Here is a 19612-nt window from a genome sequence, read left to right as displayed (position 1 = left end):
TAGAGTGGTATATAGAAGTCTGCATTGTATAAACCATTATGCAAAATACCACAAGAAAATACATTTGCTATCTGTATTAGACATTTGAGTACATCCAGCACAGTATTACTATACCGTCTGTCTTCACGCGTATATAATATTAAATAAACAAACTGGTGAATGCAAATATACAGCCACACATACTGTGAATAATGAGGCCTTACTTGCTGATATTACTACTTCCTGTGCAACATGAAGATTACCACTTAAAAAGATAAAGGCAAATAGGCAAATACAGACCCTTAAGGGCCCGTTTCCACTATAGCGTTGCGGAATCGCCGGCGAATCACCGCAGGCAAATCGCATGCGGGTGCGATTCCGCATGCGTTTTTGCCGCGATTTCGCATGCGATTTCGCATAGGTTAGGGTAATGCAATTTTAACCATGTCACTGCCTGTGTGAATTAACATGGGTACCTATGCGAAATCACATGCGAATTCGCGGCAAAAAACGCATGGGGAAAACGCATGCGATTTCCCTATTAAATACATTGCGTGCGATTCGCCTGCATTCCACACGCAGGCGAATTCTGAGGGCCCTACCATGCAGATTTTTTCTGCACAGAAAAACGTGCGGGGAAACGCACAAGTGGAAACAGTCTCATCCACTTGCACTGGCTAAGCGATGCCCGCATGCGAATTCGTGATAGTGGAAACGGGCCCTAAGTCCAGAGCTGCCATGAAACTGAACAACAGATACATAGAAAAGATAAATAAACAGATCTATTCAGTGAAACAATGTTTAATGCTGGGAATACACCATACAATTTTCTGTTATGCTGGGCATACACGGTGAGATAATGCGCCGGAATCAAGCCAGCGGCTCGATGCCGGCGCGTCACCGCTCGTCCGTGCGCGGTATCGATCCGCCACGGTGATTGGAAACGTTGGATATTATCAATCGAGCCATTAGCGGCTCGATTGATAAGAACTATCGCTTCATGTATGCCCAGCATTAGATTTACTTGCCAGATAAAGTTCAACATGTTGGAAATTTATCTATCTTACCATCTATCTGCCGAGCAATTAGGCATTGTTCTACTCAGCAGGAGATAACCAGAAGACAATGCACCAGAGAAAATGACCATTCTCTACAGAAAATAATCTAATTATTAGGGGTGGGACGACGAATCCGGCAAATCCACGAATCCCTCGAAGATTAGGAAATATTCGAGATTCGTGGATTCGAATCCCGACGCCATTTATCACTATACGAATCCGCCGAATCCCGACACCTCATCGCCGCGCATCCGCCGCTCGCACTCGTCCTCCTCTGACCTCATCCGACCCCCCCGCGCCTCCTCCGCTCGCCCCCCCTGCCCGCATCCACTCACCTATCCATAGCAGAGCGCAGAGCGGCAGACCTCTCGCCGACTTCCTGGTTCCCCCTAGTGACCGGCTCTTACAATGACGTCATCAGTAAGAGCCGGTCTGGCCACTAGAGGGAACAGGGAAGTAACGAAGAGGTCTGCCGCTCTGCGCTCCACGGGAAAGGTGAGTAGATTAATATGCAGGGGTGAGCGGAGGAGGCACGGGGGACGGAGGGGGCCGTGGGGGGGTTGGCGGGGGAGGGGGGTTCTATCTACCTACCTACCGACCTAACACTATCCCTACCTACCTACAGGCCGCTATACCTACTTACCTGCAGGCCCCTATACCTACCTAAAGGCCCCCTATACCTACCTAAAGGCCCCCTATACGCACCTACCTGCCTACCTAAAGGCCCCTATACCTACCTAAAGGCCCCTATACCTACCTACCTAAAGGCCCCTATACCTACCTACCTAATGGCCCCTATACCTACCTACCTACAGGCCACTATACCTACCTACAGGCCTCAATACCTACCTACCTACCCACCTACCCACCTACCTACAGGCCCCCTATACATACCTACCTACCTAAAGGCACCTATACCTACCTACCTACCTACCGGACACTATACCTACCTACCTACAGGCAACTATACCTACCTACAGGCCACTATACCTACCTACCTACCTACCTACCGGCCACTATCCTTACCTACCTACAGGCTGCTATACCTACCTACCTACCTACCTACCTACAGGCCGCTATACCCACCTACCTAAAGGCCCCCTATACCTACCTAAAGGCCCCCTATACGTACCTACCTACCTACCTAAAGGCCCCTATACCTACCTACCTAAAGGCCCCTATACCTACCCACCTACCTACAGGCCACTATACCTACCTACAGGCCTCAATACCTACCTACCTACCTACAGGCCCCCTATACGTACCTACCTACCTAAAGGCACCTATACCTGCCTACCTACATACTTACCTATACTTAAGGCCCTATACCCTGCTACCTATACTGAAGGTCCCTTTACCTACCTACCTACCTAAAGGCCCCTATACCTACCTACCTACCTACATACCTACCTATACTTAAGGCCCTATACCCTGCTACCTATACTGAAGGTCCCTTTACCTAAGTACCTACCTACACTGAAGGCACATGTACCTTACTACCTATACTGAAGGCCCCTATACCTAGCTACCTACCTATACTGAAGGCACATATACCCTGCTACCTATACTGAAGGCACATATACCCTGCTACCTATACTGAAGGCCCATATACCCTGCTACCTATACTGAAGGTCCATATACCCTGCTACCTATACTGAAGGCCCATATACCCTGCTACCTATACTGAAGGCCCATATACCTTGCTACCTATACTGAAGGCCCATATACCCTGCTACCTATACTGAAGGCCCATATACCCTGCTACCTATACTGAAGGCCCATATACCCTGCTACCTATACTGAAGGCCCTTAAACCCTGCTACCTATACTGAAGGCCCCTATACCTTGCTACCTATACTGAAAGCTACCAATATTGAAGGCACCCATACCTAGCTAGCTATACTGAAGGCACCTTTACCTCGCTACCTATGCCTGGGTACCTATACTGCGGGCAACTATACCACGGATCGCACAATTTTTATGTGCAGGATTCGTTAGATTCGGGATTCGAAAGGTTCGAGATATTCGAGAACCTTTTTAGATTCGGATCCGGATTCGGATTCGAAGAAATTGTGGATTCGTCCCATCCCTACTAATTATGCATTCTACCAGAAGAATCTAACAGAAAATTGTATGGTGTATTCCCAGCATAATTGATTACTAGAAACTCCAGTTTGCACTTTTGCTTTTTATAGTTGCACTAGCTGACCTAAGCCCGTCCTGAGGAAGGGCTACACCCGAAACGTTGTGTGCCTCTGTTGCTCTGATTTTCCAATACAGTGATTGAACAAGCCTTCTGAGTGCGGTCTCTGTTTGTGTTTCTCTGCCATTGCTCTACACAGGAGTGGTGTACCTGTGAGAGACCAGCACCGGCATTCAGTTCCAGGAGCCCTGGACTGACACACGGGTGTGGAGGTGTGAATTTTCTACTACATACCTAGCTAGCTATACTGAAGGCACCTTTACCTCGCTACCTATGCCTGGGTACCTATACTGCGGGCAACTATACCACGGATCGCACAATTTTTATGTGCAGGATTCGTTAGATTCGGGATTCGAAAGGTTCGAGATATTCGAGAACTTTTTTAGATTCGGATCCGGATTCGGATTCGAAGAAATTGTGGATTCGTCCCATCCCTACTAATTATGCATTCTACCAGAAGAATCTAACAGAAAATTGTATGGTGTATTCCCAGCATAATTGATTACTAGAAACTCCAGTTTGCACTTTTGCTTTTTATAGTTGCACTAGCTGACCTAAGCCCGTTTAAAAACGAGCTCTAGTCACCGCCGCAGCATTACAGTGTGTACACGCGTGCCTGTCTGGCACGCGTATATCAAAAAAGGGCGCCTGGAAAAAAGGGCGCGGGGTGTAGCCGAAATTAGAAGTTTGAATGCAAAACCATATTTTTCGTTTAAGAGGTTATAAACGATAATTTAGTGCTAAATACGTTAAATAAACGGAAATGAAATGGCAAAATACCGTCTATAACAGTAAACGAATTCTGAAATGAAACGTCAAATAGCGTCTATAGCAAAAACGATATTTACACTTGTATTAAGCATAGTACTAGAATGGTAGGTTTTACAGGTATTTTACTACAATTATACCTAACTTTAGGGTCACAGATATCTCTCCTTATCCCTATCCCTCACACCTAGACCCCCCTTTGTGTAAATACACATAATGTAATAAATTGTATATATTACATATATTGTACTATAACTATACCTAACCTTACTCTCATACAGAGCCCTCCCTGTACCTATCCCTAACCCCTAGACCCCCCTGGTGGTGCCTAAACCTAAGACTCCCCTGGTGGTGCCTAAACCTAAGACCCCCCTGGTGGTGCCTAAACCTAAGACTCCCCTGGTGGTGCCTAAACCTAAGACCCCCCTGTTGGTGCCTAAACCTAAGACCCCCCTCTTGGTGCCTAAACCTAAGACCCCCCTGTTGGTGCCTAAACCTAAGACCCCCCTGGTGGTGCCTAAACCTAAGACCCCCCTGTTGGTGCCTAAACCTAAGACTCCCCTGGTGGTGCCTAAACCTAAGACCCCCCTGTTGGTGCCTAAACCTAAGACTCCCCTTCTGGTGCCTAAACCTAAGACCCCCCTGGTGGTGCCTAAAACTAACCACCACCCTGGTCCTAACCCTCCCTGTACCTATCCCTAACCCCTAGACCCCCTAGTAATGCCTAAACCTAACCATCCCCACTGCACAAAACACGCTAAACACATATAAACAATAATATATTTAATCCTTAAAATACTTCACTCCAAATAACATGAATAAAATAATTTATATATTTGTAATAGAATAACTAGCCTTAAAATCACGTAGAAATCTTAAAATAACAGTAATTTGTAATAGAATAACTAGCCTTAAAATCACGTAGAAATCTTAAAATAACAGTAATATTTAAAGCGATATTTTAGTAACTATAATCAACGCATTAGAAGTGTAAAAACAAAGTTAATACCATAAGCGATGTATTTCTAATACAATCAGCTTTAGAAACGTTATTTAAGCATTATACACATGAAAACAAATTTTAAATGATAAAAGAAGTGTAAACGAAATTTTAGTTGTTATAGTTTTATAAGCGCATTTTTAAAACGAAAAAACTAGTTAAAACCCATATAAGCGAAATTTACAAACGGAAAAATAAGTATAATACAAAGTCTAAACGAACTTGTAAACGATATTTGTTATAAACTTTATCCTGTAAACGAAAACCTTTGTTAACACGATCCCTGTAACCGCTATTTCTCGTGCGCCCTTTTTTCCTGTCGGGCGCCGAATAGCCGATATTTTGCATTGCAGTCTATGGCGGCGCCCTTTTTGTCCACTATCCCTGTGCGCCCTTTTTTACTAGTTCCGTCTGGCACACACTCACGCCTGTCCACCCGCCCAGCCGGCCCACCCTCTGGCCCGTCTTGTGTCTTGTCCCAATGGCTGTCAGTGCTGGGCATGCGCAGTAGCACAAAAGCACAGACACAGGGACATGGGACGCAGGGACACAGGGAAATCATATACAGAGATTGTATAAAAATGCAGTTATAAAAACTGTGGCTTTAAAATTATTTTGCAAAAAAATGTTTTGTTTTTGCAATATAATTGTTAAAAAGCTATGATAGTGGTAGCCAGGTATGCAGAGAAGTCATGCCAGTGCTCATTTGTAGAGAATTCATACCACCAATTATATGTAGACAATTAATATGCATTTGTAGTGAGACCACAAAATTGCTATGTAGAGAAATCGCACCAATGCCCATCTGCAGGAAAGTGCTACCAATATTCATATGTAGACAATTCACACCAATACTCATATGTAGGAAAGTCACACCTAGGGCCATTTAAGGCCAAAGACATTCCAAGCTGTCCTCTGGCTGTCAAGGGCACCGCTGGAGCCTGTAGTACACCTTGCCACCCAGTGTGTGTGTGTGTGTGTGTGCATCGTTTTTCACAAGGGCATCCCTGGGTTAGGGAAAGCAACACAGGTTCACTTGCATGGGGTGACAAACAGAAACAGCCCTGATCACACCAATCCAGGGGCAAACCCAAGATTTTCAAGGGGGGGATTCCTGAAAGGTCTTCCTCAGCCATGCACAATACAGTATAATAATATGGTAGGACACTGGGGTACACATAATGCAATTTCCCGCTCCGACTGACAGGATCTGACAATTATTTCCTAGATGTCCAATCTGCTCCCGATCAACAACATGATCGATCAGCAGCAGTTTGGATACAGATAATAATGAGGACAGTCCACATTGCTAATGAAAGGGAAAGTTAAGCATTCACCCAGCAGTAGCACAGGGCTGTGCTCATACCTGACTCTGTTAAGTTCCCCAGAGCAGCTCCATGCTCTGTACACACGCTGATGCCCCATGCTCTGTACACACGCCGCTGCTCCATGCTCTCTACGCACACTGCTGCTCCATGCTCTGTACAAACCCTATTGCTCCATGCTCTGTACACACACTGCTGTTCCATGCTCTGTACACACACTGCTGCTGCATGCTCTGTACACACACTGCTGCTCCATGCTCTGTACACACACTGCTGCTCCATCCAAAGTCAACTGTAGCGGAGAAAGAAAGGGGCGGGGCTGTGAGCTGCAGGATGCCTGCAAATGTTCTGGTGTCTCAACTTGTACCTGTCCCCAGACACTGCACCGGCCCTGGTCTGAGGGGGGATTCTGGCCAGCTGTAATCCTCCCCCCTGCGTTTGCCTATGCAATCCTCTACTGTAGGTTAGTCACATGAATGGTAATATGCATAAAAGTTATACACATGCTAATATGTAGGGAAATAACATTGGTGCTTATATGGAAAGAAATCATGCCAATGCCCATTTGTAGGGAAGGCCTACCAATATGTATATGTACAGATAAGAGAAGTCACACCAGTACTCATATCTACAAAACTCACACTGATGCTCATCTTTAGGGGAATCATACCAACCTATTCATACCTGGAGAATAATAATATGTGTGCATATTGCAATGCCATTACATGAGTTGAGCCCTGCGTGGTGCCCAGTCTCACTTAAACCCACCTTTCCTAGTACCTACCACTACCCCCCCCCCCCCCCCCCCCTTACAAAATACAGGATAAGCCCTTCTATTTCTTCCTTACCTAGTATCCAACTGGCTACTTCTGTAACCAATCAGTTATTAGTACCGCATTGGGACTCCAAAAATGTCCAATACTTTGTGCAGGCATCTATTAGACACCTGCCAATTCCTGTGCCAAAATCACCTACCAATTCGACCAATACTGAGGGCATATCTGGCTACCTATACTCAGAGGGGAACTTCTTAATACTGGGCCACATCTATTATCTATACTGTGGAGGGGGGCCAGCTAATACTGGCAGCACATCTGGCTACCCATACTGAGGGGATCTACTTAATACAGGTAGTCCATCTGCTATCTATACTGTCTGGGAGGGGGGCACTTAGTACTGGGAGGCATCTGCTACCTATACTGAAAGAGGGGTACATCTGCTACCTATTATGAGGAAGGTCACATTTACTACCCACTGGTTGCTCCAGTTTTTCGTCATTTCTCTTGCTTGCATGAACCATCCCTGTGACCATGATTTTCATGTGTGATTATACATTCCTATAGATCTGTCAGTGCTGTATTGTTTAATAAACCATACAAATAACTCGCTGAACATTTAGAGTTCTTATAATGAAACTTTGAAATTGCTCCATTTGTAATGTGCACAATGTGTATGGTACATCTAGAAGCTGCAATATTTTGTGTCTAACTAACTCAGTTTGGTCTTGAAAACATTACCAAGATGCCATTTAAAGAACCGATGAAAGTCTCCTTGTGATCTAATTTACATGTAATCCCAAGTCTGCTGCTATTGATAAGGATGAAGATATTTAGAAGTGTCGTCATCTGGACTTAATATAAAGATTATTCTCTGTGTTTTGTTAGCTCAGCAGTTTCAAAATAAAAGATTTCTTGTATTAATCATTTAAAAAAAATTTTTTTTAGGGATTTCAGTGTATAGTGACTATGTTGGTTTTCTCATTTCCCACAGATGCCACAAAGACCTCCATACTTTGAAGTGTGCTACAAATGTAATACTTTGCATTTGTGAACAATTTATGAAATTAAGGCTGACTTCCTCAACCTCGGGAAGGAAATTAATTTTCCAGAGTGAACTGAATGAAATGTCCTAGAAATAGGTTGGTGGAGCACAAAGTGTTTCTAAAAGGCCTAACATGATGGGCCTTTGCGTTTCCCACCCACCCGTTCCTTTTTGAATGTTATACTTTTTTGCTTGTTTGTTTTGTTCTTTCTTTCAGGTGGACTCCTTTCAAGCGTTTGTTTTTGCAGGTGGGGCAGGGTCCTCTGAGGTCCCCTAACGGCCAGTTCATTGTAGTAAGGACACGCCTCAGTGCGTTCTCCTCGGATTGGAAGCCATTTTCTTCAAATTGAGGGCAGTTTTTGTGGTGTAGCTGTAGAACTTTCCCCGAGCCGACGTCCACGGCTGGGGACCGGTTACTGTGCAGCTCAAGTGTAGGGTGCCTGCTGGAGGCCTTCCTCTTTTTCTTGGTTTACTGTTTTGAGTCGATGTTGTCGCAAGTGTTATTTATGTGTTAATTGATTTATTAATAAAACGGGCTGCTTTGGCCCATTTAAATCCAAAACCTCAGCAGCCTGCGTGTTATTTTATTAAGAATTGGGGGGTTTCAGGTTCAACAGCGGTGTCTATGGTGGTCGGGGTCTGTATGCCCCAGGACATGGGGTTTTAGCAATAACTCATCATGATTTAAAAACATTATTTTCTTCTTTTTTACTTTTTAGTTAATGGTAAACGGAAAGTTATCAGGACCCTTTTCCACTGCTGGGGTCCGCTCAGATTCTCCCATTGCAAAGCCACTGAGATTATATTGGTAATTGTGGTTCCCCTTCTCCACTAATGCGATGTGATTTTCCCAAAAAGCGGCACACGCACGATTTTTCTTCTATTTGTTTTTTTTTCATTCTATAAACCTTTGGGACTTACAAATGCAACTGCACCATGAAAACTACTGATTGCACAAATATTCTGCTAAATTCACTTGGCGTAAAATAGAAAAATGGCAATCATATCACAGAGCGTTTGTAAACGTGATTTTTTAAGGAACCTTGCAGGTTGAAGGTCCTTGAGCTGATTGATTGGTTGCAGCAATCACATGATAGGGAATGCCGGCTGTAGCGACAGATATACAGCGGTGGCTGAGGGGAAGAGGAAGCTTCAGCACTGGAGGCGAGCGAAGAGGTGAGTGACTGTCTCACTGGGCTGGCTGCTGCTATTCCTCTGTCATTCATCTGCTGAGCTGCACCAGACTTCATAGGGGAGCTCTGGGGGTGCTAGGGAGCTGCTGGGGGTGCTAAAGCACTGGCAATCCCCTTATTGTGCTGGATACACTTTTCTGCAAAGTAGTGTAGCAATAGGGGATGCAGAGGTTATGAGTGCACTGGTGCTCTTGGACCAGAAGGGCCTATGCTCAGCAGCAGTATTAGCTCTCATTGATGCTCTGCTGGCAAATTATCTCTTTTATGGATGCTTAAAATAGTGGTAATCATTAACAACCTGTTCCCCATCCCCTACTTATACCTCTGGTCCTGTGAATCTCCTAGGCAGGTTGTGGTGCACCATCTCATTAGTTATGTAGAGTGTTCTTGGAGAGGTTCAATGTGAAACTCACACTGGGGCTCAAAGCTCCTTAGCTACGCCACTGTTCCGCAATGTTCCTAAAAATCAGAAGATTGATGTTTTCTGTAGTGCTGTTAGTAGCCACAAGGTTGTTCTTGGATCTCTTTACCCTATACAAAAGGTTGTGTTGGCTGCCAGGCAACTGGTATTGTTTAAAAGGAAATAAATATGGCAGCCTCCACATCCCTCTCACTGTCTCACTTCAGTTGTCCTTTAATACATACCTGTAGTGGATAGCAATAGTGGTGCTGTAAAGCAATATGGTAATAATAAAGCTTCTTAATATGTAAAAATACAGGGACAGACAAGAGCAGCCAGTATGTTATTGTACTTTGTAAGAACAAATAAAGCTGCTATTTGTGTTTCATCAGAAAGGATTCAGGCAATGATGATTATACACTATGAATCGTGCTATCAGCTTGGCAGCATGCTATTTTCCTGTCTACAGGCAGTTCTTAACATACACTTAATCGGTGGAATATTCAGTATCTTTGGGTAGCAGCATCCTTTTATTGTAATCATTTTTTTTTACTTTATCTGTTAAATTCCCAAGAATAACACCAGTCTTTTAACTCTGAATTCCATACAGAACCAAACTTCCTGTCGATTTCTGATAGATTTGATCACCTTGAGCAAATCTGCTAGAAACTCATGCCTTAACATGCCGATCCGATCAAATACCAGAACTAATTTACGCAAAATCGACTGAATTGTTGGATCGCACTAGACGGGAGATATTGATCGGTGGCGGTGGTAGATCAATGGCCATAGTGTTGCACTGCATTGAGCAATGCAACACTATGCTTCAATAGATTTAGAATAGATTTCATGCTGAAATCTATAAAAAAAATGTATGTGCAGAGTGTGAAAGGATTCGATCAGATGTATCCCTCTTGCTACACACATTTCTGTGCACTGCTCCATTCTGTGTAATGATCAGATCAGGATCATCCACCAGGCAACATAGGCAAGTGCTTGGGGCCTAGTAGTTGTCAAGGGTCAACCAGCCACCTTCTCTGACCTCTCTCCACCTTCCCTGACCTCTCTCCACTTCAGCTTACCATGAAGACCACATGGGGGCCCCAAATCTACTACCTTACCTAGGGTCACATTAAAGGATACCTTAGTCTTTACAATATTCATAAAATGACGCCGTGTGGGTATGGGGAGTAGTGCAGTGACTTACCGCACCTCCCTTGCCCGGCGTCAGCCTCCGTTTTTATGATAATCCACCCGTTCTATATCCGTGGTCAGCGCATGCTTAGTATGTCCACAGGAACATGTACAGGGACGATGTACCCAGCGCACGTGCCCTCTGACCCGGGCAAACTACGCTGTATGTCCGCTTGGGCACTGCGACTGCGCTCACAGTGAACATACTGGGCATGCCCTGACCACGGGTATAGAACGGGTGGATTTACATCAAGGCTGATACCAGGGCAAGGGAGGTGCGGTAAGTCACTGCACTACTCCCCACTCACACGGCATGATTTTATGAATATTGTGAAGACCAAGGTATCCTTTAAGCCATCTCTGGTAATGATTAGGGTTGGCATGACAGTGCATAGTAGATAGTACCACAGGCAGGCAGCTGTGTACAGTGCATTGTCATTGGCCAGGTCTGTTAAAATCCTAAGCAGCTGTGCCTGGTGGAAAAGCAGCTAGCTGTGCCTGGTGGGGAAAGTAAGGCTGGGTGGTGTTCAGACTGAATAACAGATTTCAACACAGGCAGCTGACAGCTGTGAAACCACCACAGTGTCAACTGCTCCTGTGGACCTGCTAAGTGCCTGCAGGCATTTGGCAAGGCAACGTTAAGGCGCCTGACCCCTACGTGTTCATCTGAGTGGGCGTCAGTTGCCCTACAAGATGCAAGTAGAAGTTTTTAGAGTCTTTCAGTTGCATACCATAAACAGCAAGCTGTTGAACCATACACAACACAATATGTACACGAAAACGGGGTTTTCATGAACCAAAATTCTCTTTTATTCTTCAATTATTTTTTCAGAGCGCTGGTGATAAGTGTAGATACAACATCAGACTTCACTTCACATAAAAATGCCTGACACGTGTTTCGCGGCCATACGCCGCTTCCTCAGAGGCACATCACAATCAACACATCTGTCAAAAATACACAAATATATACATACCATTAGAGACCCATGCGCAGATCGGGACAAACAGCCACAGTATAATTGAATAATATGTCTATCTTACCCAAAGTCTAGGACATAAAAACCACCAACATGATCTGTAACCACAAAATGGCATTAGTCAAACTCACACCCTACTCTTAATGATAACAACAATAATAGTTTGTTACAAACTATTATTGTTGTTATCATTAAGAGTAGGGTGGTAGTTTGACTAATGCCATTTTGTGGTTACAGATCATGTTGGTGGTTTTTATGTCCTAGACTTTGGGCTTGATTCACAAAGCGGTGCTAACCTACTTAGCACGTCTAAAGTCTTTAGACGCGCTAACCAGGGTGCTAAGTAGGTTAGCACCGGATTTCTCAATCAGATCGCGCACTAACTTTGCGCTCGCAAAGTTTTACGCGCGCTAAGTCCCATAGGCTTTAGTGGGCACTTCGCGCGGTGCGCCCAGTGCTCTGTGCAGTACGCGCGTAAAGTTTTACGCGCATAAAGTTATGCGTGTGTAAAGTTTTATGCGCAAAAAACTTGTTTAGACGTGCTAAGGGGGTTTTCACAGGCGTGCTAACACTTAGCGTGAATCAAGCCCCTTGGGTAAGATAGACATATTATTAAATTATACTGTGGCCATTTGTCCCGATCTGCGCATGGGTCTCTAATGTTATGTGTATATTTGTGTATTTTTGACAGATGTGTTGATTGTGATGTGCCTCTGAGGAAGCGGCTTATGGCCGCGAAACACGTGTCAGGCATTTTTATGTGAAGTGAAGGTCTGATGTTGTATCTACACTTATCACCAGCGCTCTGAAGAAATAATTGAAGAATAAAAGAGAATTTTGGTTCATGAAAACCCCGTTTTTGTGTACATATTGTGTTGTGGATATAACTTATAGGGGTGGAACCACACTACACTTTTTTATCCTTGTCAGAAGATGTTGAACCATACAGCAAGCTCACAGATCAGCTGAGTAAGTAAGAGCCCTATGTTTTGCGTGGCACTACAAGGAAACTCATAGAAGCCTATAGTCCTGCACTTGGCTGCAGAACTGTAAAACCAAGTTCTAAACACTAACCTATCACAAATATGGACAGTGAAAAGTGCTCATATGATAACCATACAATACACAGACACAGGTTATGTGAAACCCACATGCAAAATACATAGACATTCCAGAGATATTTGGGTTAATTCACAAAACATATCTTTAGTTAAAGGAAAGATGCAAGCTAATGAAAAAAAAAAATCTACTTACCCGGGTCTTCCTCCAGCCCCTGGCAGCCAGCCTGTGCCCTTGCCGCAGCTCCACTCCCAGCCGGTGACTCGGTGTCCCCTCTGTTGCAGATGCCGACCTCAGCAGGTCAGCATCTACTGCCCCTGCGCAAAAGCCGCTCGCGGTTGCGCTGACGCCATCTGGAGTGTACTGCGCAGGTGCAGTAGATCTGGGGCTCCCCATTATTTGGCCTAGACCATGGACCAATGGGGAGCCCCGGTGGGAGCTTCAAAGATGCTTTGCTGGGACTCAAAGTCAAATACAGCGACGAGAGTTGCAGTGAGGAATGGAAGATGTTCGCCCGTTAGTGCAGGCTCTTGCAAAGGGTGCACACAAATCTCCTGGGGGAGTGAGGAAACAGTGCCATGGTGCTGAAAGATAGTGCCACAACACAACATGTGGGATATGGGTGCATCACTTAGGCTTTCACCTGAGTTAGGGCTCATTCACACTATGAGAGCTTTTCTGAGTGCTTCTGCTTTTAAAAGCTCTTGCTAATGTTATCCTATGTGAGTATTCACACTGGAGCGATGTGATTTTGTAAAAATCCCCCATAGCATTGCATTAGCAAGAGATTTTAAAATCTCTAGCGTTTAAAAAGCTCTTGTAGTGTGAGCAGGATCTAATGCTCCCTAATGATTGGCCATCGCACAAGTGAAACAGGCAATAGGATTTGTTGGTAATACTTTGGCCAGGTGATAAGTGACTTGCATGTGCAAGCTACTTATCACCTTGAATTGCATCAGGTCATTAGTGGGCTAAATAACATGCATGAAATCCACACATTGCAACATAACGCTGCTTTTAAATCAACCACAAAGACACTATCCACGGGTAAAATTGCCAGCAGTATTATGTAGCCCCTCAGTATAGATAGCAGTTGTGCCCCACTTTATATAGGTAGCCAGATGTTCCCCTGTATTAGGAACCCTCCCCTCAGTATAAGTATGTGTGCCTCTAGTATTAATTTCTACCTCCTCCAGGAAAAGGCATTTTCCAGTACAGGATGGTGGCATGATGCATCCTTGCAGTTGCTAGTAGAGAGAAGCTATACAGGGCGAGGCATGGGTGTTAAGGCCTCCGACCTGGAATAGAAGAAGGGGAAGTACCATAATGGGGGAGGATGGCCACCAGGGCAGCACCAGCCAGAGCAGTGCAGGTGGCCATAGCATCCTCAATGCAGTGTCTGTAGGTGTGTTTGGGAGGCATATGGTTGTTTAGGGCTCCAGCGGGCTGTGTGAGCCCCCGACAAGATGCCTTGGAGTGAGGGAAGCTTAGTTCCCGGGCTTTAACAAAATGGTGGTGGCCACTTAAATCTTGTGTTCCATGGACTGGACTACAAGAAAATGTGCACTGGGGACAGAAGGAAAGGCAGGGGCGTAGCAATAGGGGGTGCAGAGGTAGCGACCGCATCGGGCCCTTGGGCCAGAGGGGCCCCGAAGGACCCTCCCTCAACTCCAGTATTCACTCTCTATTGGTCCTGTGCTCATAATAATCACTTCTATAGATACTTTGAATAGTAGTAATCATTAACAAACTGTTCCCCATCCCCTTCTTGCACCTCAGACACTGTAGTTGCCATTGGCAGGTTTTGGTGCGCCGTATCAATTGTTATGTATAGAGTGCTTGTAGGGCCCCATGGTAAAACTTGCATCGGGGCCCACAGCTTCTTAGCTACGCCACTGAGGAAAGGTCTGCTCATTGAACCCTGCCCAGGTAACGTTGTTGGACCCCGAGAGGTAACATCTCAATACGACCAGGGGGGCAGCACTCATTGGAGGGGGTCCCAGAGGTACCCCTGACTATGTTGCACCCTGAGCAACTACTGCTTATTAGGTCGCTCAACTCAAAGGCTGGCCCTGATTTTCATGACAACATTAATCTTCATGCTACTTCAGTAACCAATATCTGTGGATCACTGCAGATAACCTCTTAATATACATATTTTCATCACAAACTCAGTTTAGCTTTCTTAGGTTTATAACAGGTTTAGCTTATTTTGTATACATTTATATGCTTATAGGTTATGCTGTTTTGTATATCTGGGAAACGTAAAGCAGTAGAAAACATTCTACAATATACAGTATTTGTACCATAGGTTGATATTATCAGTAAAGAAACGGCTCAGCAGTAGATATTGTAGTCTGTAATTTATACCGAATCTGCACTGTAATGGCTGGCAGCATATTTATTAGGAAGTGTTGGAGCATGAGGACATAAAAATGAAAAGGTCACAGGATCATCTGGATTCATGAGGTCGCCCTGCTGCCCCCACTAAACATAAATGAGCTTCTCGTCTGTTAGCTTATTACATTGTGTCTGCCAGAGGACGGGAACTAATGTCATTATTATTGGAAGTGAATTGTGAACCGATTTCAAACCACCATAACAGCAGATAGGTAGCCCTCCTATAACACTTCTACCATAAGTCTACCTGATGTCCAAGTAGTCCTCAGGTGAAACGAAACAAACCATTCTATACTGTATTCAATATCATCTTGTTTTATCATTAGTTGTTAGTGGACATAGTCAGATCCACCTAAATTACTGTTCTTATAAACAGAACCATAGAAAAATTACTAATTCACTTATGAAGGACAGTCACTTTTGTTGATAAATTTGTAAGTCTGTGATTGGTTGGTTGTTACCACATGGTCACCTGTCATTTCATGTTATTTTATGTACAGTTCTACTGCCTCATTACACTGCTTTTTTGTCTGTTTCTCTGCAATATGACAATTCAATAAAAATAACAGCCCATGTTAACAGCCCTTTGATCCTCACTTACAGAATGCTGAATAGGGAGAAGAGGAACATGAGATGAGATAACACGAGAAGCTGTATGAAGGAAGAATCGGGAGTCAGCCCAGGAACACAGAAACAGGTAATTACATTTCTAGTCAGTGCCACTAAAGTTTGTTACTCATTTGGGGCCTGCCTCTCACTGAGGCTCAGTAGCTTAAAGGCAATAAGCACCAGAATGTTTTCTTCAAATGAACCTCATTATTGTAGTGTTTCAATGCGGGTGTGTGTGTGTGGGGGGGGGGGGGGTGAACCTCAGCACTTATCTACGGGGTGCTGCTATTCTGGCCCCCGCCACATACGGGATGCACCATCTTCTCCACTTAATTTGCAGGGAGATGTAGTCTGGAATAGACTACATCTCCCGGGATGCATTGCAGCGACAGGAATGACAAAATTTGAAAAACTACAAGACAATTCCAGGTAGCTAAAAAAAATTGGTAGATGCGATTGATTGGTGGAGAAGTGTATATGTAATCCTGTATGGGCTGAGGGCCAGAGGAGCAGCGCCCCATAGGTAAGTAGTAAGGCTCACCGCAACTCCTGCTCCCCCAACACCAACAGCTCGTTCCATGACCAACCCTTCTTATGGGGAGGTTCATTAAAAAAAATCTGGTGCTCATGTCCCTTCTGTCATCCACTGGGAGCCTCTCATGTAAATGACCTGTTACTCATTGAGGCTATGTGACCTGAAGGGTGTGTTACTCACTGGGACTTTGTCACTGAGATTTGTCAGTGACCAGCTGTAAGGTGTGGCTCTTCCAGTAGTGTCTGTCACTCACTGATGGGTCTTTCACTGAGGGTCTGAAACACATGGTAGGAGAGATTTCACTCACTGAAGGGTGTGTCACTAACTGTAGTCTGTAACTCACTAGAGGTCAGTCACTCACTGAGGGGTCTTTCACTGAGGGTCTGTAACATATAAAGGAAGGGGGGGGGTTCACTCACTGAAGGTTCTGTCACTAACTGAGGTCTGTGACTCACTGAGGTCTGTGACTCACTGAGGGTCTGTCACTAATCATTAGGTATGGAACCACCGGCTGGTAGATCATTAAAACTGAAAACAAGACAAAATACATTCAGGGACAGAAACGACATATTCAAGCGGTCCTTTAAGCAGATCAGATGTCAGGAAAGAACGTGTTTGAAAATGAATTGCAATAGTGGATATAAGTCTGAGAAGACTTCTATCTGAACCTTTGTGGAGCTCTTCTTTATCTCTTAAAAATAATCCTACAATACTGTAATATTCAACATTGGTTTACAAATATGAGCCTACCTGCTTTCCATCCAGGGTGTACAGCTTCTTCACAACTCCTGTCTCCAGTTTAATGGCATCAGTGATGTCGGTAAGCACTTGCTCAAAGGAATGGGCTGTCTTTTTGTTAAGGAGAACGCGGACAGCCTTCCTTGGTTTTACTCCACTCCGAATGATAGTAACCAACTTGGGACGGACAAAGTCCTTGTTTTCCCGAGAAGACTGGGAGTTATTGCTGCTGCCGAGGGACTGTGGGGACTTCAGAGCTGCAGAAGTCTTCACATTCACAGACCAGTTGGGGTTAACATTCTTAGTATACTCCAGTTTCTTGAAGAAGTTGTCAGATGAACAGACATAGCTTTCACCTGTAAGATATGACATAAGCAACATCTCTGAATAAATAATCATTCTTTTTAGATGCTACAGTCAACTGCAAATTGACTACTTGTTCAAAACCAGGGATGTAACTACAAATCATGGGGTCCACCAGCAAAACTTTGCTGGGGCCTCCCAATGTTCATACCTTTCCCTTGCCAACCCCTTGCGACCCTCACAGCCACGGGGTCCATCTTGAAAGGGTCATAAAATAAGTGTGGACATCGCAATCCTCACACCCATAACCCAGTGTAGCCACAAAAACACCTGATCTGAAGAATCAACCCCTTTATCAGAGGGAGTGAAGTAGTGTTTTGTAGCCCCTTAAAGGTCTGGGCCCGCTGCGGACACTGGGGCTGCTCCCCTCTAATTCAAAACATTTCCCATTACTGCTCCATTACCGGACAGAAGAATGGTGAAACACTAGTGGACAATCTTGTCACATCCCAACTAGACCTTTGCAACACCCAACTGTAACCCACTCTGCATTCTACCAATAAACCAGAAAAACCATCAAAGAATACATCTCAAGTTTCTATATGTTTTGTAAAAAAACTATTTATGATCTGGTGCCTCCATACAATGCTTCATTCATTTCCTGACTCCCTCCTATAGGCAGCTTGTATATTATCTACTCTAGTCAATTCTTCTGGCTCCCACATGCAGGATTTCTCACATGCTTTTGCTCTGCTCTGAAAACCCCTTACAAGATCTGCTTAGCACTTGCCAACATCTGAAGCCTTCAAACACAATCTAAAAATTCCCCCTTTCAGACAATCATATAATGTTATCTAGGATGTTTCAGCCAGTTACTTTCCATAGTTTTCTGCAATACTCTCCAGCTACCAAAGCATTTATATACAACTTGCTAACTGCCCTTACCAAGGACCAAATTTACACTTTGTTGCCCCTAATAATGAATACGGCATTTTCTCCAGCTAACTGTTCTTTACTACCTCCCCAAACCCTCTTAATGTGCAGCAACTTCACACTTTGAAGCACAGCAGCACCACTTCTCCCTTTCATGAGACACTACCCTTTCCATGTGTAACAGTCCCTGCATCCATGTGCAGGAGGACTCCATAAGCAGCAGCTGCCCTCTTCCATGTGCAGCCTTTTTTCTTGTGGTGCAGCATCACTCTTCCCACTGCCATGGCAACAGCCTCCCTTTTCTTTATGTGTACCTCACTCTCTATCCCATCCCTGCCACATGATTCTTCCAAAGTGGTGGTTTATGCTGCTAAAACAGAATGTCATCCTGCCCCCTACCTTGTGTCCACCCAGTATCCTCATAAGAACATGACTTTCCTATTGTATTTTAGTACTGCTCTAACTACTTTGCCAGCTCAGCAATTTGAAAATTGTACAAGGTTTTCTTTACAAATTAAATGATCCCTCCCCCACCTTAGTTGTGAATTGTGATATAAGATGTTGTTGCTACATAAATGCAGAAATAATGTGTGTAGTGTAAGGGAGGCTATCCCATAATATAACATTGGCTTAATTTATTGAACCTTTAAATATTCTTAAAAAAATAACCTCTGTTCTTTGACCAACCCTGGGAACATGATTGTAAGACACAGCCCGTGTTCACGTTTCTGTAATGCCTACATAAAATTCCTGTAGGCAGCAGAATTAGACATTCTGCAGGCAATCAGCGCACAAAGATGGTACAAGGTAAACCTGAATTGGTTGCCATGGAAACAATGCAATCTCTATACAGTAGACCACAATAGACTGCTTTACAAATGCGCCTGCAGCAACACGACAGGGTTAAAAGACTAAAACACTCACACTTCCACTAATAGCAAATCTTTGTTTTCTAAGAGGGAGTACTAAGTAAAAAAAAAATACAGATTTACAGAGCAAATCTACACTTGGGGAATTAACCCTCCTTTGCCACCTGCAGCTGCAGTAACACACCCATAACCAGCGTGCATATGCCGGCAGTGGTGCTCAGCAGAGCTCGAATATTCGAGTAGCTCGA

At 44.3% G+C, this 19612-nt stretch overlaps 1 protein-coding gene across 4 annotated transcripts in view; it reads right to left on the bottom strand.

The window, feature by feature from the left end:
- Positions 1-19612, bottom strand: part of DCX (doublecortin) — a 208016-nt gene that overhangs the window by 127436 nt on the left and 60968 nt on the right. For all 4 annotated transcript variants that reach the window (XM_068249602.1, XM_068249603.1, XM_068249601.1 and 1 more), the window contains exon 3: positions 17272-17615. In XM_068249602.1, the coding sequence (XP_068105703.1) occupies positions 17272-17615 (344 nt within the window). The remainder of the gene's footprint in view (positions 1-17271; positions 17616-19612) is intronic.

Source organism: Hyperolius riggenbachi, chromosome 8 (assembly GCF_040937935.1).
Source record: "Hyperolius riggenbachi isolate aHypRig1 chromosome 8, aHypRig1.pri, whole genome shotgun sequence".
NCBI classification, from domain to species: domain Eukaryota; kingdom Metazoa; phylum Chordata; class Amphibia; order Anura; family Hyperoliidae; genus Hyperolius; species Hyperolius riggenbachi.
This window is presented reverse-complemented; position numbering and strand designations above follow the sequence as displayed.